The sequence below is a fragment of the Watersipora subatra genome, chromosome 1 (assembly GCF_963576615.1).
Source record: "Watersipora subatra chromosome 1, tzWatSuba1.1, whole genome shotgun sequence".
NCBI classification, from domain to species: Eukaryota; Metazoa; Bryozoa; class Gymnolaemata; order Cheilostomatida; family Watersiporidae; genus Watersipora; species Watersipora subatra.
Genome location: NC_088708.1, coordinates 69,632,657 through 69,659,623, shown reverse-complemented (window position 1 = coordinate 69,659,623; position 26,967 = coordinate 69,632,657). Strand labels below are relative to the sequence as shown.

At 36.7% G+C, this 26,967-nt stretch overlaps 3 protein-coding genes across 3 annotated transcripts; 1 reads left to right on the top strand and 2 right to left on the bottom strand.

The window, feature by feature from the left end:
• Window positions 1-3,952: 3,952 nt before the first annotated feature.
• On the bottom strand, window positions 3,953-6,184 carry LOC137390899 (uncharacterized). The gene is made up of 2 exons (XM_068077217.1): window positions 6,051-6,184; window positions 3,953-4,730 (listed from the first exon to the last, which is right to left on the bottom strand). The coding sequence occupies exons 1-2, from the start codon at window positions 6,173-6,175 to the stop codon at window positions 3,953-3,955; spliced, it is 903 nt and encodes a 300-aa protein (XP_067933318.1). The 5' UTR covers window positions 6,176-6,184.
• Window positions 6,185-8,359: 2,175 nt separating this feature from the next.
• Window positions 8,360-12,290, bottom strand: LOC137390891 (uncharacterized). Its single transcript, XM_068077209.1, has 5 exons — window positions 12,216-12,290; window positions 11,527-11,637; window positions 10,465-10,727; window positions 9,868-10,073; window positions 8,360-8,532 (listed from the first exon to the last, which is right to left on the bottom strand). Exons 1-5 carry the CDS (start codon window positions 12,288-12,290, stop codon window positions 8,360-8,362), a joined length of 828 nt encoding a protein of 275 aa, XP_067933310.1.
• Window positions 12,291-13,052: 762 nt separating this feature from the next.
• LOC137390883 (uncharacterized) lies at window positions 13,053-26,742 on the top strand. The gene is made up of 8 exons (XM_068077202.1): window positions 13,053-13,128; window positions 14,824-15,012; window positions 16,824-17,013; window positions 18,493-18,647; window positions 20,399-20,503; window positions 22,809-23,084; window positions 23,987-24,132; window positions 26,509-26,742. Exons 1-8 carry the CDS (start codon window positions 13,053-13,055, stop codon window positions 26,740-26,742), a joined length of 1,371 nt encoding a protein of 456 aa, XP_067933303.1.
• Window positions 26,743-26,967: the final 225 nt, after the last annotated feature.

Here is a 26,967-nt window from a genome sequence, read left to right as displayed (position 1 = left end):
CGACTGGACGCAACCAAACATAATTCTTCCAATAACTTGGTGGCAGAGTCAAGCCGATGATGTAAGAATTGGCATAATCAGTTCTGAATCATCAAATGCTTGCTATCCAGTACTTGAAATGTTTACGCCACTAAGAATAACTTTGTTGAACTCTCAACGTTTTCCTGCACCTTACCACAACTCAGCAAATGACGCTATCTATAGGTAGAATGGCAGCGAGAACCATCAGCGGTTGATGTCTTTTATGATCAACTGAGAATCTTTGGAGTCGGGCAATGTTTTCTCTTGGTTGAGAGATAGTGCGTGACAAGCAAACTTATCTAATTAGTCTGTCTGGAAAAGTGCCATGTCTAGTTAGGTAAACGATGCCCGGAAGGCTTCTCTAACATCTGCACTCATAAAAGAGAATCTCGTCAAACCAAAATGATGTACCTCCCATTGTGAAATAACATTTAGGTAAGTAAACAGACAGAAGAGGAATTGAGTGAACTTACACTCCCTCTGTGTAATTTCATCGTTTAGAAGAACAGAAAATTCATGCGCTTTTACAAATGTCAAAAGGTGGGTTGCTGAAATTCCCTTCAACTCATATTTGTTACAGAACAATAAAGCTTATATCATAACTTATCTCAAAATGATTACCTGTGATATTTTCTATCATTTTATCTTTACCATCACGAAAATGCACAATGTGGCTGATGCTTGTTATCAAGCTATCAGCTTCCAAACCAATTCAACATCCAAACCAGTTCAAAATCCAAACCAGTTCAACATCCAAACTAATTCAACATCCAGGCCAACTCAGCATTCAAACCAGCCATTCTGTCATAGAAGAAAAGTTGTGACTATTTATACAGTTTTTCACACAGAGCATAGCATCTAACAACTCTCTACCACGCATACAATAATCGAAAGGCTTGTTATACATGCGTATATTTGATCATCCTAGAATTATCTCCCCATGGCTATTGTCTCGGGTATACGTGTGCACATGCGTGTGAGCGTGTGGTCTGGTTTGTGACTTCTTGAGATATTCTTCTCTAAATTGCCTCTTTATGTGTAACATAACTTGTCATTGAATGGAAGGCAGCTGCTGACAGAGGTGACAGCCTTTGTGCTGTCAGCTGTTAGGCTCACCATTGTAAGAGCCGTAGTGCAGACATACCTAAATGTTGCAACCGACAAACATGATAAAATTCACATATTACTCCTGTCATAACATTGCTTCAATTTATTCTTGTCTCCTTGACCAGTTTGTATAAGACACTTTTGCTGACTAGACAAGCTATTCCTGGACAGCTCACTGAATACAATGGCTGATGAATTTTTGATTTCTTGACAAGCTTTCAAAGTTTGCCTTGAGTTTGACCTTCAAAATTTTGTGAGATTTCTAAAATGGCCCTTCGCGTAAATTGGGTACAATTGCGGTAAAGGATGGAGTTTTCGGTTTCCAGCGATTTGGCAGAGCGCGAGCTTGTCAAGATAATTGCGGTAATTGTCTGTTCACTCCAATTATAGCTTATGTTGCATTATTAACGATATAGCTAAACATTATATATATCGAAGTTACTTGCCATTGAATACCATGAACTGAGCGGTGTTTTCAGAGCTGACTTGTAACTGATGTGGGAAAGACAACTCCATCATACACACGCTACCCACTCTACACTATTTTTTTGTATCTCCAACTTTTGCTTTGACTCACAGATTTAAATGTAACTGCAGCAATGATGATGTGAAATTTAAAATACTTCTCAAAATCTAAAGTATTTAAAAAAACTAGAAAAGTTTCAAAAATTATAGTAAAATCGTGAATGCGATTTGAAATATGCTCGTATTATTAGACTTTTGAGAAGATTTATCTAGTTAGGCTGCAACAATCTATAATTGTAAATTTGTTAAACACAGAACAAATAGTCAACATACGAATGAGTGTGAAGTGACCGAGGCAACTGCGTGCTAGCAAACCGAGTGAACGCTTGCATCACAAAAGATGTTTGCAAGACACGATGATTCAGGTGATATGAGTGAGTTTTAACTACTACCAATCAAACAGAGCTGCAAGTCATTGTGTAACAGTAGCTCTGAGGTACTTGAGATTTGGCCATTGCTTTATGTCAATAATGGTGCCTTCTACAGGCGAGAGCTTAAAATGACACTGGTGCAACAAGAAAATATATTTGCTTGTCTAAAACTAGGGCTGCGCTAATCATTAAATAGAACTTTTTGTTACCGTATGGTGACTACGGCTTTCAAAGTTGTTCATAAAGTCAAGTTTTTAATTTCCGTAAAAGAATGATCCCAATTGTAGCTGCATCCCTGATCAAATGCTGAACTTTTTATAAATCTACAGTAAAGTTATTTCAGTAGCATTGCATGACTATGTTCCTAAAACAATGTTGTCACCCTACTCTAAAGATAGGGCTGGCAATATATAGCCAAATAGGCAATAAGTATTAGTCAAGTGCTGGTTGACACCGCTGAACAGGTTGCATTATGCATGCTTGGTTTCACATGGCAGCCTCTTATGACAAGTGCTTCTCAAAATATTACAGCATTTGTATAAATTCTATTTTGATAAATCAATGCTAATAATAAGGCACCTTCCATCTTCACATATCTCCCTTGAGGCTACGTGTAATGGTAAAATAAATACATTTGAAAACTCTCATTTTCATAACAACGTGTCATGAAATCCAAGAATAAAGCAAACTCTATTGTTAGTCCATTATTGATATCGACCACAACCAGGGTACTGAAGGAATTCTTTTCTTTCAGTCAGTTTTATCAGGAAAACACTCCTGAGCCGACGGACAACTGATGAAGAGAGGGGGTAGAGGGAAGATACCGCAGAATCCTGTGACATCACAAGATATTTTCTCATCATCATAAGAGAACAATAAATCACACTCTCGGTATAAGACACTTCTAGCGTAAGCCTGATGGGGAGGAAGGCGACAGAGAGCTCATCTCCTCTAAGACAATGGGGCTTCCTTAATCAGGAGCCACAACTACGGCATTAGTATAAATCATATGCGGGTTTCAGAACACAAAATATACACAGATGATTCTTATAACTATCTGTATATATTATATATATATATATATATTATATTCTCTACATTAGCTTATGTAAACTAACAACTTTTTATAAATAATATCCTTAAGAGTCATCAAATTCATACAATTGCTGAAAAACAGTAAACTTTAACGATGCTTTGAGTTTTCATGCTTAAAGCTCTCAGTACTGGCCACTGCAGAAATGGAACTGGAAGCTAAACATGCCTTGTTTCAACTCGAATTACACTTCTGTTAGATAGTAGTAGCTGAAGTCAAAACTCACGTAATATTCTCTCCGTATTATACCTGGATGTGTGCGATACAACTGCAATTTTATCCGGCATAAAGTTGCTTTAATATTAGTTTTAAATATAATATTCTGTACGGAGTTAGCAATTGAAAGGGAAGGTATAAAGCAGAGGCAAGCTATGGAGCTTTGCTATCATCCAGGCCAGAATTGCTAATTCCTAATTTATCAACGTTATGACCTGCGCAAACTTCTGCATATTATCTGGAGGACTAATGTCTAGCTAATTAATTACCAGCCATAAAATACGAATTTAAACAGTGAACACTCACTGGCAATATTATAATTAGGAACTGAGCAACTGCTAGGTGCCAATAGAGGCACTGACAACTCAGTCTTCCTACTCTTGACTAAGACGATAAGAAAATCTATATATCATGAATTGTAATGACCATTAGATTATAAAATAATATATATATTTTGCATAAATTATTTTCATGGAGACAAATAAATTTACCATGGCACTATGTAACTCCCAGTCGAAGGTAATTACAATTTGTCATATAACAAAGAAGTTACATATTTTAAAGGTAATTGCTGCGGAGCACGTAGCTGGCACTGTTGAGCAAGGCCTGGCTGGAGACATCACTGGCTGAGCACGACATTTCGAGAGAGCCAGTGAAAGCTATTAATTAGCTCATCAACTGAGGGACGCTCGCTCACATTCCACAGTGTGCACCGAGAAATAACATTTGACAACGCTTCCACAGGAAACGCATCAGCGACTAAACCCAATGCTTTTCCTAAACTAAAAACATCACTCGCTGCATTTGTTTCCCCTCCAAACAGAACCTCGGGTGCGATGTGGCTGTACTCTTTAAGGATTTTAGCCCTGTTTGAGTCATTCACTTCTAGAGCAAGAGTTATTCCCTCTCCTATAGATGCCAGTCCAAAGTCAACAAAAACTGGGTCATGGCCACCGCTGCTTGTAGGTCGCAGGAGAATGTTGTCTGCTTTGATGTCATTCAGAAGCATGCCCATACCATGGAACTGCTTGACAGCGAAAGCTATTTTAGTGCATGTAAATATCCACTCGAGCACGAGTTGAACGGTTTGCTGAATGTTTCTAGCTGCCTTTAAAGTGGCCCGAAAGTCATATGGTGCTGGTCCGGTGGCCGAGCCAATATAGTCACAAACAATCGCCCAATCCTGAAAACGATCGTCTAAGGCGTTGAACGGTGCCAGGCCGTGATAATGAGCAGCAAAGCCCGTGTTGCTAGCGATCTGTAACATGAACGCCTCTTGCAGCAGAGCAAACGTGTCGGTCTTGTCCTTTCTCAGAGCCTTTATAGCCACTAGAGAGCTGTCATCTAGCCGGCCATACAGCACCTCTCCAAACTCTCCTGAGCCTATTTTCACATAGCTAAAAATATAAAAAATGGCACTGGTGTATGATTGGCTTAAGGGCTGAACAAACAAAAGATGGCAGAAAAAATTTTGCTATACGCTTCGGTGTCTCTTGGTGGTCATTGCAACTTAACTTAGTTATTCACTATAATTCTCAACGCTGTCCCCATGTGTAATAAGAAACAACAGCATCGCAAAAGCGCGTCAGAATCACTAGTGTTGTAATATAAATAGTGAGTGTATTAGCTACCAGTACCGCTTACATGCTGTGAGCCAGTCTTAAATTTAAAAAGAGCACACAAAGGACAAGGAAAAGGGGACGGAGCTATTTCAAATCATTGGGCATTGGAAATCGCTAGTCCATGTATTATCTTGTTCCATATGACAATCAAGTGCTATCGCTATTTGATAAATCTACCTATGATTGCTGCCGAGACTGCAACCATAAACTGGTGAGCAACCCATTGGTGTAGCTGCCAATCGATGTAGACGTCAAAATAAGTAATTTGGCATTGGCTAGGTAGCTGTCCTTGCCAGCAACAGACACTTGTGTCCTGTTGCATAGTAAGATCAACATGTAACACCAAGGTATGAGTTCTCGATTTAATTAAAGCAATGAAGTTGGAATAAATAACTACCAAAGTGCTGCCAAATACCAAAGTAGTGTCAGCCTAGCAAGGAATGCTCTGCGAAGGCAAAGAACTAAAGTGAAATGTTTATGATCACCAACTTCTATAGCAAGACATGTAATCACAATCGGATATCTTCAACGATCTTCGATGTATTTCAATAGTTTTATTCGTTCATGAGTTTTTATGTTTAGCGACCTTTTATAGCTTTTCAAGCTACCGATTTCAGAGAGGCTCGGTTTTTATTTTTTAAAAAATCTTTTTGGATTTTAGATTCACCTCATGGGCAATCAGCGAATCAGTAGCAGCCATCAATGCCAAGCGCTGTCTGATGCTGACGATGTCACTTCTATCAATGTCTGCAAATCTATCGATGCAATATTTTTTTAGTGTACTTTGGTCGTCAGTGCACTCCAAGCTAATAATTATTATACATGTTCAACTGAAGCATAGAAAAGTGCGTTCAGTTCAGTGCATGAAATGAACTCATAAAATTACGTCCGATTTTTGAAATATGGAATTTTTAAACAATAATGTTTTATCATTCTTTAATAGTTCTTTACGCAAGCTGTTAATCAGTTTTAATATTAATTAGTTAGATTACTGTCTTATTTATTGCAAGAATCAAATAAATTTGTAACGCAAGATGAATTAATGAGCGGGTGTCGAAAGATTCACATGGGCTGAAATGGAGCCATGTCTCTTACCTATTATCATGGTAGCCATACTGGAGCTGGGACGATAGGAAAATCTTGTCGATGAACGCATATTTGTTAGCCTCAAATAAGGCTGGATGAGTCTTCTTCTTGATTACAGCGCAGACGTATTCCATGTTTCGGAGAAGCCTGTTGCGTAAGAAAGGCATGAAAGGGATAAAAAACATAGATGAGATTATGGCAGAAAATGTGCCTACAGTCTGTTACCATTCATGCTTGTTGGAGGTCGTCGGTTCGTCTGTATTGTCAGTGTCAACACCCATATTTACCAACTAGAGTACATAGAGCTATATGACAGCTATTCAGTGGTTGAGCTCACAGTCTACATGAATGTTGGTCATCAGAGATATTACGTACTATTCTGTTAGAATATAAAAAGCTAATTAGAACTATACACTCCAAAGTTTTTCATTGTTTTATGTATATTATCTTTAAAGAGAAATTTGCTTCGAGCCAAGCTAAAGACTTGACAGACTTTGGTAGACAAAAACAGACTAGGAGGGCAGGTGCTATTTTATTTCCTGGAATTATATAAAATTACAGGTCAACAGCTAGTATAAAATAGTCTAATGGTAGGTAATATTTTGTTTTGAACGGCGTAAAATTTCAACATTGTAAAAATCACGTTGAAAAACTTGGAGAAGATGCAAACATGATATCTCTCACCATGCAGTTAGTTTAGCATATGTAAATGAGAAAGAGATAGCAGAGGTCTTTGAGTTTAGCCAGTGCGTGATTGCATACATAGCACGCACAAACGTGCAGTAGTTAGAAATCTATGTTAAATGTATTTTAGATTATATAAAATTACTCATTAGTTGCATGGCATAGAACTAACATAATTACTCAGTTGTGTGGCATATAATATAGAAGCAAAGACATATATTTTATGTTAGAATTAGAAGGCTAGCATGATACAGTTCCACTGTATACATCTCTGAAAGAAAAACATAGTTTGACCTAAAATTGTTTTGAGGTAGATAGTTGCTTAAGGAGTTGGCTTGCATTCATATCTTGAACGCTATTTGCTGTGCAAATTTCTTAAGTGAAGTCTCTAGGTTAGTTTTGTGTTTGCTGAAGAAAAACAATCCATAATAAATAATAATTAATAACGGATGATTCTAAATTGATACATTTTACTATAAGTGTTTTACAAATGTTCGGAAGATAGGCATGCAAATGAGGGCACACGACAAACTAAACAAGAGAAAGGGTGTTAGATCAGCTGTGTTTTAATGTCTACATTAAGAACTCAAGAGATTTCACCGCGATGGTTCAAGGCCAAAAAAACTCTAATTAACTTTCAGTTATTTTAGTGTAGATGGTTACAAATGATTGCGAGCGAAACAACAATTAGCAAACCGCCAACCAAAACTTGATATAATTAATCAAAAAAATGCTTAAAGCCATTAGATGCGATGTTATGTAATGAAGGGAAACCGCAAATAGCAAGCTCATCGTCTCCGTGACAAGGTTTTGACAGCAAAATGCCACACGCTTCCTTTACGTTGCCAGCCATGAGACAAAATTTTGGTAAACGCATGTCATGAAAGTGAGTTTGTTTGACAAGATTTGCTTCCTTTTTGTTCAAAGCGTCTGTGAGGTTTACATCCAGGCCTTCTCTCGCAGAAGAGGCTTGATCAATGGCTAATCGGGATTAGTCTTGTTGAATTCTTAACCCCCAAAAAACACATTTCGTGCACATTAACGCAATCCATTAAAAGGCTAATTAAGAGATCTCGCAGCGGTCGTCAAATTTCAAAGAGAGAGCAATCTTATGCGCCAGCGAACAAGAATTCCTAATTCCAACTAAAATGTCTGGCAATCTCTTTCAATCAAGCATCAGGTATTTGCTGTGAATCCTGTACTGTGAAGGACTCCCCCTGTTACCACCTGCGCTCCCTGATTAGCTTCCCTTAATTGAATCTATATATAATATCAAATTCTCCTACAGATTACATCATCGACACGAGAGGAAATATTTAAACTTATCACAGAATTATAAGGTTTTGCAATATTCAGGTTCAGGATACAGTGATTTGATAGATGACAACTAATTAACGTCTTTTGTCATCCATAAACCTCTTCCAAGTGATAATGAGTAGATGAGTAGCATAGCGATACGACTCCCTAAAACTTTAAATAGAGAGAAGAGTAATATTCCGGACAATGAAAAACACGGTGGCTAACCAAGGTTGTCCGCTGACGGACTAGTTACATTTAATATGACCTTCACCTTGCTACCCTCAGAAACCAAAGCGATCTAGTAATAAAGGTTACAGAGATAAAAATGGAGTAAGTTAATACTTAGTCATAGCCAAAGGGGTGTACGTCTCCGAATCACTTGTGGTATTGCTCATCGCTGTCGTCGTTGACTCATCAGTTTCACTTGTAGATGACTGAGAAGTTGTCTCTGTCTGTTCTCTTCCCGTTATTGAAGATCTGGATAAGGAGGATGGAGGCTGGTGGTCTCCTATTACATAAGACAATTTAAATTGACCTGAACAGTCTGATGGCCTTAGAGATCATTGAGTAGCAAATTAATGCTTTGTAAGTTTATATTTTCTCAGAATGATTTCTAATCCAAAATTTAATATCTACAACATCTATGTTGTCTACTCTATCTACGATATCTATGATATCTGATATTACAGATTTCAGATCATATCAGATAAGAGATCAGATCATAGATATCACAGATATCTATGATCTGATATCACAGATAGTAGATATCACAGATATCACAGATATCGTAGATATAAAATATTTGTGATATCTGTGATAATGCAGATATCTATGATTTTTGCGATATCTACAATATCTACGATGTCTACATGTCTACGATATTCATTATGTCTACGATTCTCCGTTATCTAAAATACCTATGATATATACAAAATCTATAATCAACCATTCTGGTTATGATTGAAAAACTTCTTAAAACCTCATATTCTTGACCTATCCAAGGTTTTGGTAGTCTAGCCACACAGACAAACACATAAGTATCTCACCCTTATGTGTTCAATATATGCTGCCGATAGCGTCAGCACTAGCCCTAGCATTTTCGGTATTTGTTTTATGGCTTTCATAAATCTCACTCAATTTTGTGCTTTAATTTTGTGATGATGATACAAATTCTTGTGAATTTTGTAATTTTGTGCTGATTTTTGTGCTTCAAACATTTCAGGAAACGATAATAAAACAGGACAGATCATTAAAAATGTCAATCAGTGAGCTAGAGTCGGTATTATTAAAAAACAGAATTTTTGCACAAAATATCATGAAGAAAACATTGGCATAAACTGTGTAGCACTTAAACATCAGCACACAGTCCTTGCTGTGCATCAGCACCCTAACAACTAGATTAAGGCAGCCATCACTTCAAGAACAGTTTCAAGAGTTTTACTCTATTGCTGATTTACTCCAAACCATCATCTGGTCTCTAATAAGTATATTTTTATAATCCTCGCTGTCTCAGTCTGCTACTAACCAGTATACGTTGGCAGCAAAGTGAAAACATCATTTATAGAGTGATTAGATTGTGAATCATAGAAGATTGTGACAAACCCTCTTAAAATAAACTGATCAAGAAAATCAGCAGCCTTCTCATGCTAATATTAACATTAATAATAATAATAATTGCTTTGTTGAGGATCCTTAACCTACGCTGACTCCTCAGGTCAATTCTTCGCTTATTGATTTTTAAGATTGTGTGTATAAAATCCTCTACCATTTATTTGTGTTTAAACAAGCTGTCTGGACAAGTTCTCGCTTGTTTAGACAGCTGACAGAACAACGGGAGAGTCACCTGTTTCTATAGGAGTTGGAGCAGATTTGTTTTGACTGATAGAACTGGTCTCTGCCTTTTTGCCTTCCATGTGCTTTCCAGGCGTGTCCTGATGAAACCTCGCTGTCTGGTGCTCTTTTTGTTTTGGCATCACTTGCGTTGGTAAGGGCAGATCAGAGTTAGTTCTGTGAGTGTTCACTGCTCTTTTGAAAGGTTCACTCGAGCACCTAAATAATATGTGATAACACGAAAATGTTTGCGGGACATCTAAATGTAGATCTTTTAAAACATGAAAGAATCCTCACTGAAAGTTCTCTCTTTATTCAGTTCTTTCCTTGATAAGCAAGAAGTACCGACAAAGTTTTTTTTAAAAAGTCTTCCGAAATTAATTAGAATTTACCAAAAACTATATTTTAAAGTAAAACTCTATATTTCACATTTTGGGTTTTCAATTTTTCATTTTAGGTTTTTCAATGCTTCTCAATTTTTACTAGGACTCTCTAAAGACTGCGGGAGACACTATTTATATCAATCGTTACCAGAGCTTTTAGTAGATATAATTGTAGTTTATTTATATTGTTTATATTTATTAGTTTGGTCAAAAATGTAAAAACATACTTATGAAGTTGAGATGTTGACAACTCCTGTTGACCCTTTATTGGACGAGCATTTTGTCGTGCCTTCCCACCTGGCCTTCTGGTGCTTGGCTGGCTGGTAGAAGGATTGCTACCCTCTAGCTCATGAGTGTAGTAGTCAACCCGACTGGTGCTACAAGCTTCTCCGTCCGTTAGCCTTGACTTCGGAGTGAGACAGTCCATAGCTGACGATGATCCGCTGCTGAGGGAGAGAAGAGACTGGCTGTGTCCAGATGGATGGCGAGTCTAAAATAAGTCACTGGTGCTAGCCTCCAGATAACCGAAAAGAACCAATAAAACCCGGCATCTGGAGACAGCTAGAATTGTGTAAAGTGAGATTAATTACACACAATGGTTAAACCAAATCTACCCAAGTTTCTCAAACCTCTTAAAAACAAAACGCTTTCAAACTTCTTATGTATTTAATTAAGACTTGTTTATTCGTTGTGTAGCATCTTTACTCAATTTAGTAAATTTCTGGCCTACTCCCACTTTCTCTCATCTACAGCTTGCTCAAAACTTTATTTTTACCAACTCAAAACAAAAGGAGTCAACTAATCAGTGATTGAATGAAATTTTGAAAATTCATTTAGATTGGTGACAAAAGACCAGAAGGTGATAGATTTTGTGTATGGAAACTCCAAAAGCATGACTGGACATAAATTCTGATTTTTAAGCAACACTGTTACAACCGGTTTATCTATAATTCCATGGTCATTATATAAAGATTATGAAAACATTGTGAGTCTTTGTTGATTAAATTGTTTTAGTCATCATTTTAAAATAGATTTTAGACAAGGGCATGAGTTACTGTCTTCTCACACTCTGCTGATTATTGTTCAGGGGCGCCTCTATTGAGCCTGAGTAAAAGTTAAACGGAAGACTGCAACTAATAGGCCGTCAGAGACACCTCTCCTATAACGTTTTGGCTATAAACACCGACATCCATTACTTTTCGTCTTGATGGATAAACGCTTAAATCGAAATGGTTAAAGACGTGTTTACCAAACTTTATATTTCCTTTGTCTGACTCATCAGTTCTCACCTCATCCAACCGTGACTCGGGCGCCCTTTCACAACAGGAATGACTCGCTGTTCCTCTAGATAAACATTGACTCAGTCTATTGGCTGGTTCTTGACCTCCTTGGTTTCTTTTCTGCAAAATTTTAAAATTTTTCAAAATAGTAAATATTGCTCATGTATGAATAACTTTGTATTGGCATCGGTAGTCATCAACACAATGATGTTTTCCGTTAAACAATTATGAGACGAAAAAATCAGGAATTATTGAGTGGGTTGAACAAAAGTGTTTTAAAAGTTAATAATCTAATAGTATTGTGGAGGAGTTAGGAGAGTGAATTGTAGGTTGTAGTAACAGAAAATCTGTAAATTTATGAAAGGGTAGGCCTAGCTAAAAAATCGCTGTTATTGTAAAGCTGTATTAATTTTAAAATCTGTTTAAAGTGTTGTTTTTATTATCAATTAAAAATAATTTCAATGATGCATACAGGAATGCTCTGGGCTTTTTATGTTGAATCCAATATGGTGGAAGTAACCTTCCTCACTGCTTCTCAGCAGCTTGTGATAAAAGCACTGGAAGCTCTAAGCTAATCCTTTTATGTCATATAGAGTATTTCATAAAAAGAGATCTAAAATATACGTAAGTTCTGTCTGATGTCTGACATATTTCATAAGACTGCATGGCTCATAGAGGTCAAAAGGTATTAAAAGTACCTCTTCATGAGTTGTAGAGAAGAGATATTTGTATGCATTAGCTTTCTCCATTACCCTTGTTAGAGATGATCCCATTATATCACATGGCAGAGTTGCCAGCTCCAAGACATCGTTTTAAACCCTTGAGCTGATCAGAGTTGGTCTTCTCTTCTCTTGTAGCCTAGCTAACGTCTTTCCGCTTGCAATAGGATGACATGCCGCGCAAATACGCAATGCATCTCTTCAACAATGCAACTATGTCTTCATGGCCAACAATAATGTCAAACATTTTTAATATGCCACATATTTTCTACTAAAATTTTAACTAGGAGCACGATAGTTTTCAAGTAGTAGTCAACATATGGTTATTTATTTCTTGTTACTAGCTTGTTTACATAACCAGTAGAGGGTGTATTTAGTGCTCACAAGATGGGGTGTACCGCAGAGGTTCATAGCTAAGAGTGGGCTAATCTAATCAGGCTAAAAATGTAGTTTTTTGCAAAAAAATTGATAAGGTAAATTTCTAAACCTATTTTGACATTTACAAAGATTGATTCTGTCGGTTTGAAAAATGGGATATATTATATATAAACAACCAAGTAAGATTTTTATAAAGTTACATCACGAGTTTTATTTCGTAAGGTATTTATGATCTGAGTCGAGTGACTTATTTTATAGAAAAGTGTTTTGACACAAGTTTGACCTTATGATTTCAGTCAGCTTCGTATTATCGATAAACTATTGATACCGGATCAACATTAGGTAATAGGCGCTTTCCGCCCAAGAAATCGTCTGTCACAATGGATAATGAAGACACGTTCTTTGTTTTTAAGCGATTGATTTGACGAGAGAGTATCCATGGCTGTGGGCATATTCAATACACTCATAGCCATCGTCAGCTCAATCGATGCTCATCTCCTTAGCTTATTAGCGAGTAATTATGTTAATGAGCCGAAATGACAATGATGAAATTCTTCTCTCTTAAATCAATAATTGACTCAAAATGTGATAAAGTAAAAAACAATAATGCCAGGCAAAGTCAAATAGCTTTAGGTGAAAGAAAGCTTTCTGGAGACTATGCGAAGCAACTAGAACAACAAACGAGAACAAAACTAGTATCATGAATGCAATGTGATACGCTATTATCTGACTTCTAAGCGAAAGGCATCCAGTTGTTGTCCTCATCTGTCTCTAATGATTCGCTTCACATAGACAGCTCGATAATCGTGGCAGACCACGAGTTAGTCTTTATGGTCTCTGAGTTTAAAGAGTGCAAAATCTATACGCTTCTGTGACATCATTCTTAAAGCTTTGGACACTAGCGGACAATAAATAGACTTATCTCCTCCACTTTAGGAAAAGATAACTCCAGCCTACAAATCAAATCGCTCTAACTTGAGAAGAATAAGTGCACACGGCCAGCATAGTCGTAGAAAGTTTTTGCATCTTTCCAGTGACAATAACGTGTGTCAAACTAACAAAATACCTTAAAGATTTTCTTACTAATGAAAGCATACGTTTTAGAATGACAAGGTAGGACAACTATAACATGTTTATATATGTCATGCTCATGCTAGCTATAGGTGTTGCAACTGCCTATTGCATATTACTTCTATTTTTGTTTGTTCATTAGGGTCTCCTGTACATAAGAAATAAAAGTTCTCACTCATTTATGAACTGAACACAGATAAACTTATTATATTGCTTTCAGTTTTAGTTTGGTTGGGTTTATTACATGCCTTAAAAAGCACACTGACTGTGCGACTATGTATGTACATTATTCTTATGAAACACACTCAGAAGTATGCTAACTAACAGCTCTTCTTTGGCATTTTACAATAACGCTGGCTACCATTGTAAATTTTAATAGAATTGTTTCCATGATATTGGGAGATTGAAAAGGATTAGGCAGAGGTAGTTGTTACGTCTTTAGCTTGATTTTTACCAAATTGGATTAAGGGTGGCAGTTTCATAGTTTAAAGAACAATAAGGCTAATGGGTGTTGAGCCACTCGGACTTCGCACATTTTGAAACTTCAGATAAATAGCATGCTTTAAGAAAGTTCTGAAACGTTTTTTTTCTCACATGTTCTCGTTGGAAGTTCGACTGAGACCACAATACAGCAACAGTAATAGTTCCCATCTAATAAACCACCTTATTTACTTATATCCTAAAATTTATGTATTATTGTACAATTTTTTGCTGGCATTAGTATTACGCAATAAAATGATGTTTTTCATGAATGCCAACAAAATGAAAAGACAGAAATCAAATTAAAACAGAAATTAGTTCTTCAATCTTTAAAGCTATTTAAGTTATTTCTTTATTAACAAAATGTCCAAAATTATTTTTAATTTATATTTTATAACCCAAATCATTTATCTAAATCATTTAGAAATGTCCTACTTAATAAGTAAAACAAATACAGTTGACCAAGTCTATACCACGATTATGTTATTTGATAACTAATACCACAACTCATCTGTGAACACCTGTTGGATCTCATGAGATGTGGGTAGGTTTGAAGATCACTTGTCGATCTTTGTCAAACTGGTCAAATGAGCAATAATGTTGGCTGTACTAACACATGGATTAGTAGTATATTGCCTACTAACAATTGTTGTTATAGAGTGTAGAGCTACTTACCCCTTATCTGGCAGCTGGTTCAAGGACAGAACAAATGAGACAGAAGTCAGAGAAACGCTGGCCTTATTCAAGACAGTTGGAGGTGACACCGCACTGCTGAGAGGAGCTGAATTTTCTAATCGTACTTCCGAAAGTATTACTGCTGACCCAGCATTCGCTTCCTGTCGAATAGGTAAGTATCGGTGGGTTGAGAAATGAACTGTGATAAAAGGCTGAGAGACCAGGCTATGTTCACTTTGCAACAGTAACTGCCTATCAAAAGATGGACTCAGATGTAACTGATCACCTCAACAGCTACACTTTGAAGGTTTCTGTCCATTTTGGTGAAGAATGCTCTACTCCACACCTTTGACCAGATCTTCGACCATAACAGACATCCTAAATAAGCTTCATTAAGTACATATTGTGAAGACAACTTTATCGATGATATAATTAGAAATGGCGAAGCATAGAAATCAGCCTTCTTCCAGCTCAACTAATGGTTCACTAAGCCAACAAAGCCTGGTTGGCTATCGGGTCATCTGACTATCTGGTCATCTGACTATCTGGTCATCTGACTGGTCATCTGACTATCTGGTCATCTGACTATCTGGTCATCTGACTATCTGGTCATCTGACTGGTCATCTGACTATCTGGTCATCTGACTATCTGGTCATCTGACTATCTGGTCATCTGACTGGTCATCTGACTATCTGGTCATCTGACTATCTGATCATCTGGTCATCCGACTATCGGGTCATCTGATTGTTTGGTCATCTGATTATCTGGTCATCTGACTATCTGGTCATCCGACTATCTGGTCATCCGACTATCTGGTCATCCGACTATCTGGTCATCCGACTATCTGGTCATCTGACTAACTGGTCATTTGACTATCTTGTCATCTGACTGGTCATCCGACTATCAGGTCATCTGATTCTTTGGTCATCTGACTATCTGGTCATCTGACTATCTGGTCATCTGACTATCTGATCATCTGATTATCTGATCATTTGACTATCTGATCATCTGACTATCTGATCATCTGACTATCTGATCATCTAATCATCTGACTATCTGGTCATCTGACTATCTGATCATCTGATTATCTGATCATTTGACTATCTGACTATCTGATCATCTGACTATCTGATCATCTGATCATCTGACTATCTGGTCATCTGATCATTTGACTATCTGACTATCTGATCATTTGACTATCTGATCATCTGATCATCTGACTATCTGGTCATCTGACTATTGGGTCATCTGATTGTTTGGTCATCTGACTATCTGATCATCTGATTATCTGACTATCTGGTCATCTGACTATCGGGTCATCTGATTGTTTGGTTATCTGACTATCTGATCATCTGACTATCTGATCATCTGGTCATCTGACTATCTGGTCATCTGACTATCTGGTCATCTGATTATACCCATAATTACTCCATCATTTGACTAATCAGCCTAAGCACAAAACCACCTCTAATTACCTAGCTTAAATATCAAACCTATTAAAGGCTTTACTTTTTGAGCGATTGAGAAATTAGTTTTTCGGTTTAAGAATCTGAATGCTACAGAATTGGCAATCATCAAGTTTCTCCCATAAAAAGTTTTAGACGTAATTACAAGCTACATGGAATTGTTGATACATCGAGAGTGTTAATGTAATTGTGAGAGTAGTGAGTTCTTGTTGAGACCAACGTGGTTACCATAGCAATCAATGGTATCTGTGTTGATGCAATGGTTTCATCATTTCAAACACTTTTGCTTCCTGACTGGTTATCAATAGATCAAACATATACTGGGCATTAAAAAACCCCAATTTTGAAAGTATTTCTAAAGCCACAAGCATTTCTCTGAGCCTTCTCACGAATGCTACCATTAGCGCTACAACGGCATCCATGGAAATGTATACAGTTCATGACTTGGGTTGCATTGCAAATTGCGACCAGCTGTGCAATTGTTAGGTTTTGTCACAACTATTGCTTTGCTCGCAGATGGAAAACACTGCATAGACATCGCCAAAGAGGAGCTCACTGGCAAAGGCCTGAGTATAGAAGCCTGGGCTACCTACAGCTACGACGATGACTATTCAGAAGAGTTTGTGGTCTGTGAAGGCTTTGATACGAGTGTGACTGTGGGCAAGAAGAGATATCACAGAGTAGTTCTATGGCTCGATCAGTACAAGTAACTTACATATATAGTTAGTCCCGCCTTCTGATCACCTCTACATATACTGTAACATTAAAGCAACTAGTTGTGATGACATATGAAGTAACTTTCAATGTATGATGTCCAAAATTGATTGAAGTGTTGTGTTAGTGTTGCTAGGGAATATAATAAATTGCTATGAGTGAAATATAAAATTCAAAAAAGGTATAAACAGAGAAATTAATTTAATTTTTAGTTAACGTAACTGAGAGTAAGTCTTGTTAAGTGTGTTTATTAGCACTACTTACGGAGTTCAAATTGCTCTTAAGGTAAGTGACAACAAAAACCTTTTTACTTTAATCAGTTTTCACAAAACTTAAAATTTAAATTCAATTTTGACATATTTTTATATAATGCAGTTGGTGTCAGACTACATGTGCACATAATATGTAATTACTTCAAGTATTTATTGTTGTTTTTGGATGATAAAATATAATGTATGCTTAAAATAATACTTGTTCCAACATGTCATAGTGTTGACACATGACACAAATATTGTAAAGAATTAATTTTGTACGCTGAGGCTTGTCTGTATTAATCTAGTTATATAATGAACCTAGGAACTAATCAAAACAAAGAGCTGTAACTAAAGACATTGGTACACTAAACTATAATTACTACAAAAAGGTGAACAGTACAAAGTAAATCAGTTTGAAGGACTTTGGACTTGGAGTATGTCGAAATCTTTAATTGAAAACTTGGCTATGAATCCACAAGGAGAAAAAATTAAATAAGGTAGATAACTAGTTGCAATTAAAACTGTGGAAAGCTGCTTTTGTGCGGTTTTATTTCATCGTTCAGCAGATTTCTTTTGGATGGCTGTGGTAGACTCTGGCTAGCTCATATAGTGACTAAAGTTGATATTGAAATACTACTCGTAATTGAAACAGTTACGCATTTTGAGAGCACAGCTATTTTATCAATAAATGGAAACTGTTTTTGATAGGATCTCATTGTTCTAGTTTCTTTTCCATTTTGTTTGCTATTTTTATGCTTTTAGTCAATTTATCATTCTAATGTTTGACGAAATCCTAAATAATTATTTAAAAATGCAGTACAATCTTTACAATAATAACAGTCATGTGTATCCATCCATCTGATGCACAGCCATTAGTTGGAGCATTTGGGAACAAATGTATCACACAGGCATAGAACTCTGATATCCATCTTGGTAGACTCATGCACTAACCATTGCCCCACACACCCACCTTGCAGCATCATGGAATATTTGTACAAATAGTTATTAGACCTGATGATTTTTCATGGCGCACTGGACTACCAGCGTACTAGTAAACATAAAAATTATACCGTCGATATATCTATTCACTATTTCTCCATAAATGATGCAAAAGCTTCTCTATGTCTATATTTGTAGCTGATCCAGTTTGAACCTTGTTACAATTTGAGTTGAACACTAAGCAACGAGTGCCTATGAGCCATTACTTGTGATTATAGAGATGCTGATGATTGTGGATATACCAATGGAAGTCGAGTGGCTGTTCTGTTCACATCATATTCTGGGGAAGGGGATCCACACGCCCTCTTACTTAAAGAAGCACAGGAGAAAAACATAACAGTTTATTTGGGCTTACCTAAACCACCCTACCTGAGTAAGAAATTGCAGTCTATTCAGCCTAAAACCCTAACTGAGGAAAAAATTGCAGTCAAATTGAATTTGTCTAAACCTTCGCAAAAATTTCTGGAGATTGGCAATTCAAAAATGCTTCAATAAGTTCCTCAATCTTATATTGACTTATAAAGTTCAGGGTTGGAAAAAACCACGGTTTTTATGAAAAAACCGAAAAAATAAAGTTTATTCGGTTTAAACCGGTTTTTATGGTTTAAACCGGTTTTTATAATTTGACCAAGGTTTTTACAATTTTAAGTCTAATTAACATCACTCACTATAGCTGCATGATTGAGTATTGAACATACATATGTAGAATCATCTGTTAAAGATGGTGCTGTGGGAGTTGTTATGGGAAAAAAGAGAGAAAACATGGAAATTTCAGAATGAGTCTTAAATCAAACATGATCAATGAAATACAGAGCAGTAATCTTATCACATAAAGTGAATATTTTACATACAGCTCTATGTATAAGTAGAAACTTTAATCCCAGTGATCAGTCGTGTAGTAGTGTAGAGCAGAGCATGATGCAGATGCATTGCTAGTGTTTGGAGCAGTGGCAGATGACTCAACTTCTATCACCTGAATATTAGCATCAGTGTCTAAATTGGTGTTTTCAGCTTGACATTTTGCTACGTGAGCTTTAAGCCTATCTGCGTGACCTCGCGTTACGACAGCACACCTATTACGTTTTGCCTTAAAACCTTTGCCTTTCAAAACTTTTCAAAACACAACAAACTTGATAAAATGAATTGTAACAATCCAACTACTTTGGCTTGTGCCCAATAAATAAAATATTAGTTTGCAAACTTGAAGCTTTTGCCCAAAAAGGATCTTATTGTTTTAATTTCTAATTATAAGTAATCCTTTCTCACTGGCCAGACTTGAGAAATTATTTATTCATTATTGGAGACGATGATTGGATTAGTATATTTCACATGATTTTCATATTTCATCAGTAAAGAGATCATCATATCACTTGATAAAAGCAATTGAAAATGAAATTCACTAATTCATTGTAGCACTAGGATTTCATGTAGTTTCAACTTGAACTCTGCTATCAATTTACTGCTGTGTCCTAAATAAACTTCCACAGCTAATAATTACATATAATTGCATTTCTACCGCACATGAACCACTAGGAGCTTAAAATATTATGTTTTTCACAAAAAATAATGAAAAACCTGAAAAAACCATAAAAACCCGTTTTTTTCGGGCTGGTTTAAACCGGGTTTAAACCACTCGGTTTAAACCTTTAGTTTAAACCAAGCCAACCCTGCTTATAACAAACTAAATTTGCTATTGATATCTTCACATCAGAGGTCAGCATCGCTATATGCCAAGTTTAGTATGGTTGGCAGCGCTGACCAACCCAAACTTGTCATAGAGTGATGTTTATAATAAAGAGATAATAACAAATAGATTTCCATAAGTATGTAGTGATACTAGCGGTTGTCATAATGTTTAGAGCCTATCTATTACTGTCATCACCTAATCTCCTGAAAGTTTTACCTTCAATTCTAATTAAAGTAATAATATAATTTAGCATGTAGAGCCATTGTTGCCAAATTAAGCTTAGTTAATAAGAGATGCAGTCGAAGAGGTCATAAGGTCGTAACTTATAACAAAAGTAACTTATAACAAAACATATAAAGTCATAACTTATAATAAATTTAATGCAAGTTGCTACTATAGTCAATACTAATATCCGCACACTTCCATATTGTCTGTAGAAGAAGATGATGCTTCCTCCGGACTTCTTAGTGCTTTCTTCCAGTTCAACTATAGAATATTTCAAGATCACAAAGCCCGATTTAAAAACAACACGGCTCTCAAAGGTAAATATATAGTAAACCCATATTTCTGAATAGCAGTCAGAATCGAGCCAATTTATCTAGTAATTAAATAGCATGAAAACCTGAAGATCCCCAGTGTTGGCCAGATATTGGTAGATTACTTCCCCTGTGCAACTAAAAGCTCAGGGCTTCCTTCCCCTGTACGACTGAAAGCCAGGTGCTTCCTTCCTCTGTGCGCCTGAAAGCCAAGTGCTTCCTTCATCTGTACGACTAAAAGCCAAGTGCTTCCTTCCGCTGTACGACTGAAAGCCAGGTGCTTCCTTCCTCTGTGCAACTAAAAGCCAAGTGCTTCCTTCCGCTGTACAACTAAAAGCCAAGTGCTTCCTTCCGCTGTACGACTAAAAGCCAAGTGCTTTCTTCCCCTGTACGACTAAAAGCCAAGTGCTTCCTTCCGCTGTACGACTAAAAGCCAAGTGCTTTCTTCCCCTGTACGACTAAAAGTCCAGGGCTTCCTTCCCCTGTACGACTGAAAACCAGGTGCTTCCTTCCTCTGTGCGACTGAAAGCCAGGTGCTTCCTTCCTCTGTACGACTGAAAGCCAGGTGCTGTCTTACTTTGTACGACTGAAAGCCAGGTGCTTCCTTCCTCTATACGACTGAAAGCCAACTGTTTCCTTCCTCTGTACGATTGAAAGCCAGGTGCTTCCTTCTTCTGTGCGACTGAAAGCCAGGTGCTTCCTTCATCTGTACGACTGAAAGCCAAGTGCTTCCTTCATCTGTACGACTGAAAGCCAAGTGCATCCTTCCCTTGTACGACTGAAAGTCAGGTGCTTCTTTTCAAGATGAGCCAAGACATAAAAATTAAAGCTTTGTGCTCTGGAAATAAATACCCATCAACACATGAAGGAAGTAAAGCAAACCTGATTGTGTCAGCTATGTGTGTGTTGCTAGTTCTGACAGAGCTCTTAAGAAAGTCCTTGTACTACTAGCCAAAGAGTTTTGTCTGTACAGCTGATGGTACAGCCTTTAAAGTTGATACTTTAAGCTCATACGACCTCGTAGTCTAGCGCTGGAATAACATGATTGTTTGTCTGCAAAAATCTGGATTTAAAATTAAATCTTACCAATGATTAGAAGGTTTACTGAGGTGCATGAAGCTGATGAACTGACAGACTAGTTACAGTTAAGATGAATAATTTCTCTACAGCAACGTGAAATTGCTGACTCTGTCTGGTGATGAGATTTAGTATGGCTCTGTATGTATATCTCGTTCACATGTGTATGTCTGCGTGCTTTTATCTGTACACTCTTCTGTGTACTCATGTAAACACATACATGTACACCTACTTTCTGCATGTATATTCCTACACACTTGTGTAAGTATCAATATACCTATTCAAGCATACTTCTATATATACTTATATCTACACTCTCAGACATGCAATGTTAGCACCTATACATCTCTCTGTCTATTACTATGTATACAGCTATTATAGTTATATAGCTGTATACATCTCTATAACTCTATATAAGCACCTACATTGTATATCAGCTATACCTACACATCGTCAAGTACGCACATCTGTACATGCCTGCATACACATGTGCAAAAAACTATGCTTGCTTGTATACACCTTTTTGTATATCTCCCATGGAACCTTTCTACACATCTGTCTACATCATACACTTTCAAGTATCTATACGTATTTGTAAAAGAAGTAAATATTCTATGACCAATTATGGCATTATTATAGAATCAACAGCGTTCCATTGTAGATTGCAACATAATGTAATACTTGACATTTATAACCATTACAATCATATTACAAGATTGATTATATTATTAGACTAGCTGTGCTACCCGGCGTTGCCCGAGTAATAAAAATCAGCTTATAAACAATGAGACGTAATGAGAGTTGCCTGCCACTTGCTATTAGCCTGGCAGATTGCCAATGGAAAATTTTAGTAAGCTAACTAATGACAATCACTTACTTATGCCATCACCCTGCGTGGTATGCAAAGCCGTTGGGTATGTGCTCCCATATGGTGACTTATATCGGCAGACTATCGACTCATTCTCTGTGGCCTATTGGGTAGGGCGTCGGACTGGTGAATGGTAGGGTCTGAGATCAATTGTTCGTCGGTACGGATTCTTTATTCCAAGATTTTAATAGCAATAGCCGGAATGCATACATACGGACATACTCTGAAAAATATATATATAGATTAAGATTATTAATGGTATGATTATATTCAGGTATGTTGAATACCTTTGCTTATGACATGCTGTGACATGTGAAACTATGGAATTCATTGCGACATGCGACGAACTGTGATATTGCCTTGCAGGTTACTACAGTGATGTTGAAGTCATTCCAGACTATATTATCAATAAGCAAAACCACACAACATTCAGCCATAGAATCCCACCAGAAGCTGTTGTGCTGTTTTGGAGGGAACTCTACTTTCTTACAGGATACTTTGGGTACGACTTCCTGGCCTCCCCTACTATAGATTTGTCTTACGCAAGCAATACGACTCTATCTGGGCATATGAACGGCCTTAAAGCTATTGGATTCTTGGCTCCTATGGCTGCTTTGATCATACGGGATGGTAGAGGAGAAGGTAGGATGATATTTTCTACAATCTTCACTATAATACGAGATGTGACCGTTTGTCCGGCTATTTAAAGCCCCGGTCACAAGTTAGAAAAAAATATTGTATTTCACAGGATTCAAATCTGCTTCATTCAGTATTCTCACTCAGCACACTAAGATCACTGCCAATTATTCACCTTCCAACGTTACAGAATAATTATGTAGGTTGCTATTACATCTGATGATCTCTCACGGTCTGCTGGGATGTCAATGTGCTAGCATATTATAATGCACACAAAATTACCTGTTCATCGCTGTCAGTGATTTGTAAAAAATTACGGTTTGCTATAAAAAGTTCCTTCCTTCATGGATTGGTAAAAAGATTAGCGGTTTTAATATCAATTGTAATACAAAACTCAGATAAATATAGATTTATAATCACTATTCCTGTTTTTTTTTCTTTAAATTTATAGATACAATAGCAAGCAGTTTGTATCAAAAATTGATTCATCTATATGTTTGTTTAAAATATTATTTTCATAACAGCAATTCAGAGATTAATTAGCTGATCTTTGATATGATGAACCTTAGAAAATAGAGTATACTTACCTAAGTGCCTTAAATTAAATTATTTTGGAATATATAAGGTTATACGGGTCTCTGTACGAATCCTTAACAGACAGAGGAAAGTTACAACCTTAGAGTTGCTCATTTAAACTTAGTTTCTGCAGTAAATGAATTAACTAAGCTGACCTGTTGTGCGTCTTAGATTTGAGGTAACTCTCCACCGATGAGATGCATAATTAAGCTTTGCAAAAGAGATAAGTTGAAAAAGAGCAAGAGAGGATGATTCTAACATCAGGTTAACTGCAGAGCATTCCTTCCTGCTTTGAAGACTGTAAAATCTCCATTGCTGTTTTTGTGGAACAGGGCAAGCTGCTTATTACAGAGAGGAAGAAAAGCGCAAAGCAATCTATGATACAGATTATGAACTCTGGGAAATTCTCTCTGCCAAAAATAAATCTATAACGATGAAGACAACATTTGATGATGTCTACTATGCCTCCATTTCTGAAGTGAGTTGTCTCATCTTACATTTCTCAAGTAACAACTAAGGGTGACTGCGAAGAGCCGCTTTATAATGTTTTGAGTCTCCAAACAATTCATTTAAAGCATATTAAGTACTAAAGTGTTTCTAGGGTATAGAGCAGTAACGGTAGACTCAGTAGCAGTAACATAGTCCTCTATGTTATATAATCAACTGGAGATGAAAATCAAGAAATTGACAATAGAAAGGAAAAGCCAACTATATTCATCAAATAATCTCTGCTATGAGTCTGTTCAGCAAGTCAAAGCAAAGTCAATTTGGTTCTGAACCAAATTGTTTGAATAACAAAAATAAATTGCTATTTATTTGCGCTCCATGATGATAATAGGTTTATCACAATTATCATTGAGTTGTCTTTTGCTCGCGCAGCAGTTTAGATGAACAAGCTAGAGTTATCCCCTCCTTGTGAGACGGATGCGTCGAAGGTGTTTCTTAATTGTGAGACAACCTCCTAAGAACCATCTCCTACTTTTCAGAGTTTTGCTGAAAGGTTCATTTATCTGTGAGATTGATGCTTTGAGTTATTTTATAAATTGTCACAAGTTGTGTTGAAGGTTTCTTGTTACCGTGTTACAGTTGAGCTGAGGTTGTCTCCTTCTTGTGTGGCACTTAGTTTGAAATTATCGCCTCCCTGCGAGACACCTGTATTTAAATCAGCTATTATTAGCTATTTGGGAAAAACTATTACTATTTATACTTTACTTATAATGTATAAATAACTGATGAATTATTTTTTATAAATAATTTATAAAGTTATAAATTTATAATCATAAATTTATATTTTATAAATTATTTTCATAAATTAATATATAAATTTATAATTTACTTCTGAAATTATTATTTGGTAACTATTTGGTCAAAACGTTTGTGTTGTACCCGTGACAGTTAAATAATCTACCAAATCTCCCGACAACACCAACGGGGAATGTTCTCCATGACAGTTTACTAGCTAGGAGTCCAATCTGAAGTTTCGTAGCTCTTATCTTTTTCAGCACAACTTATAATGGTTCATAGATTACCTATATATGAAACATGCCGTTACTTCTGTGTGTTACAGTTTTTTCAAGAGCTCAAAAGCTTCACTACCCCATGGCTTATGATAGAGGCCTATGCTGACATACCAAAGACAAGCTGGTGTGGGCCAGTGGATAGCAAGAAGTCAGGTAAAATGACTCTATATCAGCAAAAATGATGAATGATTATAATAAAACGAACCGAGAGAGCTTCCTTCAAACTAGAGGTTGTAGAAACCTGTTCTACAGCAATTGTTCCCACATTCTATTTTCAGGAATGGATAGAAAGGTACAAAGGGTAGATAAGTACCGACTAGACCAAGCTCTTACTCATGTTGGAGCGATGATTAGTAAAGTAACAGCATTTGCGTGGGATCCAATGTTCACCTGCGGCGCATCAGCTCAGGCTAACCTAGCCCAACAAATACAGCAGGATTTTCAGAGGCCAATCATCAGCGAGTGCAGGTTTCACTCCGTCAGCAACCAGTCCATTGTGGTCATCGGCTATCACATCGATGGACCGCTCACTCAACCATTCCAGGTAATCTCTGGGACTTGTAATGATTTGATAAGATATGCTTAAGTTCAGATGTGAATAGTCGCTACAAAAACTCTGCTTTTTACTTAAGTTGTATAGCCATGGACTGATTGTGTGCATGGACTGACTCAGTGCATGGACTGACTCAGTGCATGGACTGACTCAGTGCATGGACTGACTCAGTGCATGGACTGACTCAGTGCATGGACTGACTCAGTGCATGGACTGACTCAGTGCAATTATTGTGATACAATGTTTGAGGTTGATCTCGCCAAAACAATTTTGCTATTAACAAGTCTGTCCTGAAATTTCAACATAGTGATTGTTAATAACTAGTCTTATCAAAAAATATGGTAAGTAGAGGTTTCAGATAACAAAATTATATATATATAAGCAAGATATGATATATACATATATATTGTAATTTATTATAAGTAGAACTGAAACCATGGTGCTCAATGTGAAATGGAGTTGTATAAACTAGTATAGAAGTAAACAGAGTACTCATATTGGTTAGCCACTGGCAGTTTCATGCTTGTTAAGTCATCAGGCCGTAGCTCTCAACCTGCAGCCTATATTTACAAATATATAATTATGCTTCTATAACGTAATGGTCCTTTTACGTAAATTCCGTTTGAAGTAAAAAAAATTTGTAAAGTTTTTGCTTTGTGTTTTTGCTAAGAAATTTTGTTTAGAGCACATGTAGGTACAAATGAGAGTAGAAAATTTTTCATAGGTGTGTCGCTGTTCTAGGTTCGTCAACTAGTTTGATGGGGTTTGTTTCATTATGCAGGTGAACTACACCTTGTATGACGGCACCCACAGATCTACTAGCCTCTTTGGCTACTACTATGAGCTAGATTATGGCAAGCAGCATGGACTAGTAGACTCACTAGTTTATATACAGCTGTACGATATTCCTGAATTGAGAGATCTTCAAAGAAAGGGCAGTATTCGAGTAGCCCGTACCGATGGAACTGGAGACCCTTGTGTATTCAACTACACACTGCACACTGATGTATCATGAAAGTGAGCATTACTCGCAAATAGAATCTATCACTTTCGTGTAATATAATACAGCAGAGAGGGTGTGGAAAGATTTGTTATTACATAAAGATAACTTGTAACATTGTTACTAGACAACGACGTCACAAGAATGCAAACATCCAAAAATGCAAAAAATTGCATCGAATAGGTATAGCATATAAACACTACTTTAAAATAAACATATATAAAAAAGTAATGATTACAT

Bases quoted from the DNA above. Each gene is read 5' to 3' on its own strand.
- LOC137390899 (XM_068077217.1), bottom strand. From the start codon at position 6,175: ATGGAATACGTCTGCGCTGTAATCAAGAAGAAGACTCATCCAGCCTTA. The intron at 4,731-6,050 runs GTAAGAGACATG...TTATATTTTTAG, and splicing joins TATGGCTACCATGATAATAG to CTATGTGAAAATAGGCTCAG.
- LOC137390891 (XM_068077209.1), bottom strand. From the start codon at position 12,290: ATGGGATCATCTCTAACAAGGGTAATGGAGAAAGCTAATGCATACAAA. The intron at 11,638-12,215 runs GTACTTTTAATA...AAAATTTTGCAG, and splicing joins TCTCTACAACTCATGAAGAG to AAAAGAAACCAAGGAGGTCA. The intron at 8,533-9,867 runs GTGACTCTCCCG...CTTATGTAATAG, and splicing joins TCCAACTCCTATAGAAACAG to GAGACCACCAGCCTCCATCC.
- LOC137390883 (XM_068077202.1), top strand. From the start codon at position 13,053: ATGGCTGTGGGCATATTCAATACACTCATAGCCATCGTCAGCTCAATC. The intron at 18,648-20,398 runs GTAAGAAATTGC...TATTGTCTGTAG, and splicing joins ACCTAAACCACCCTACCTGA to AAGAAGATGATGCTTCCTCC. The intron at 20,504-22,808 runs GTAAATATATAG...ATTGCCTTGCAG, and splicing joins AAACAACACGGCTCTCAAAG to GTTACTACAGTGATGTTGAA.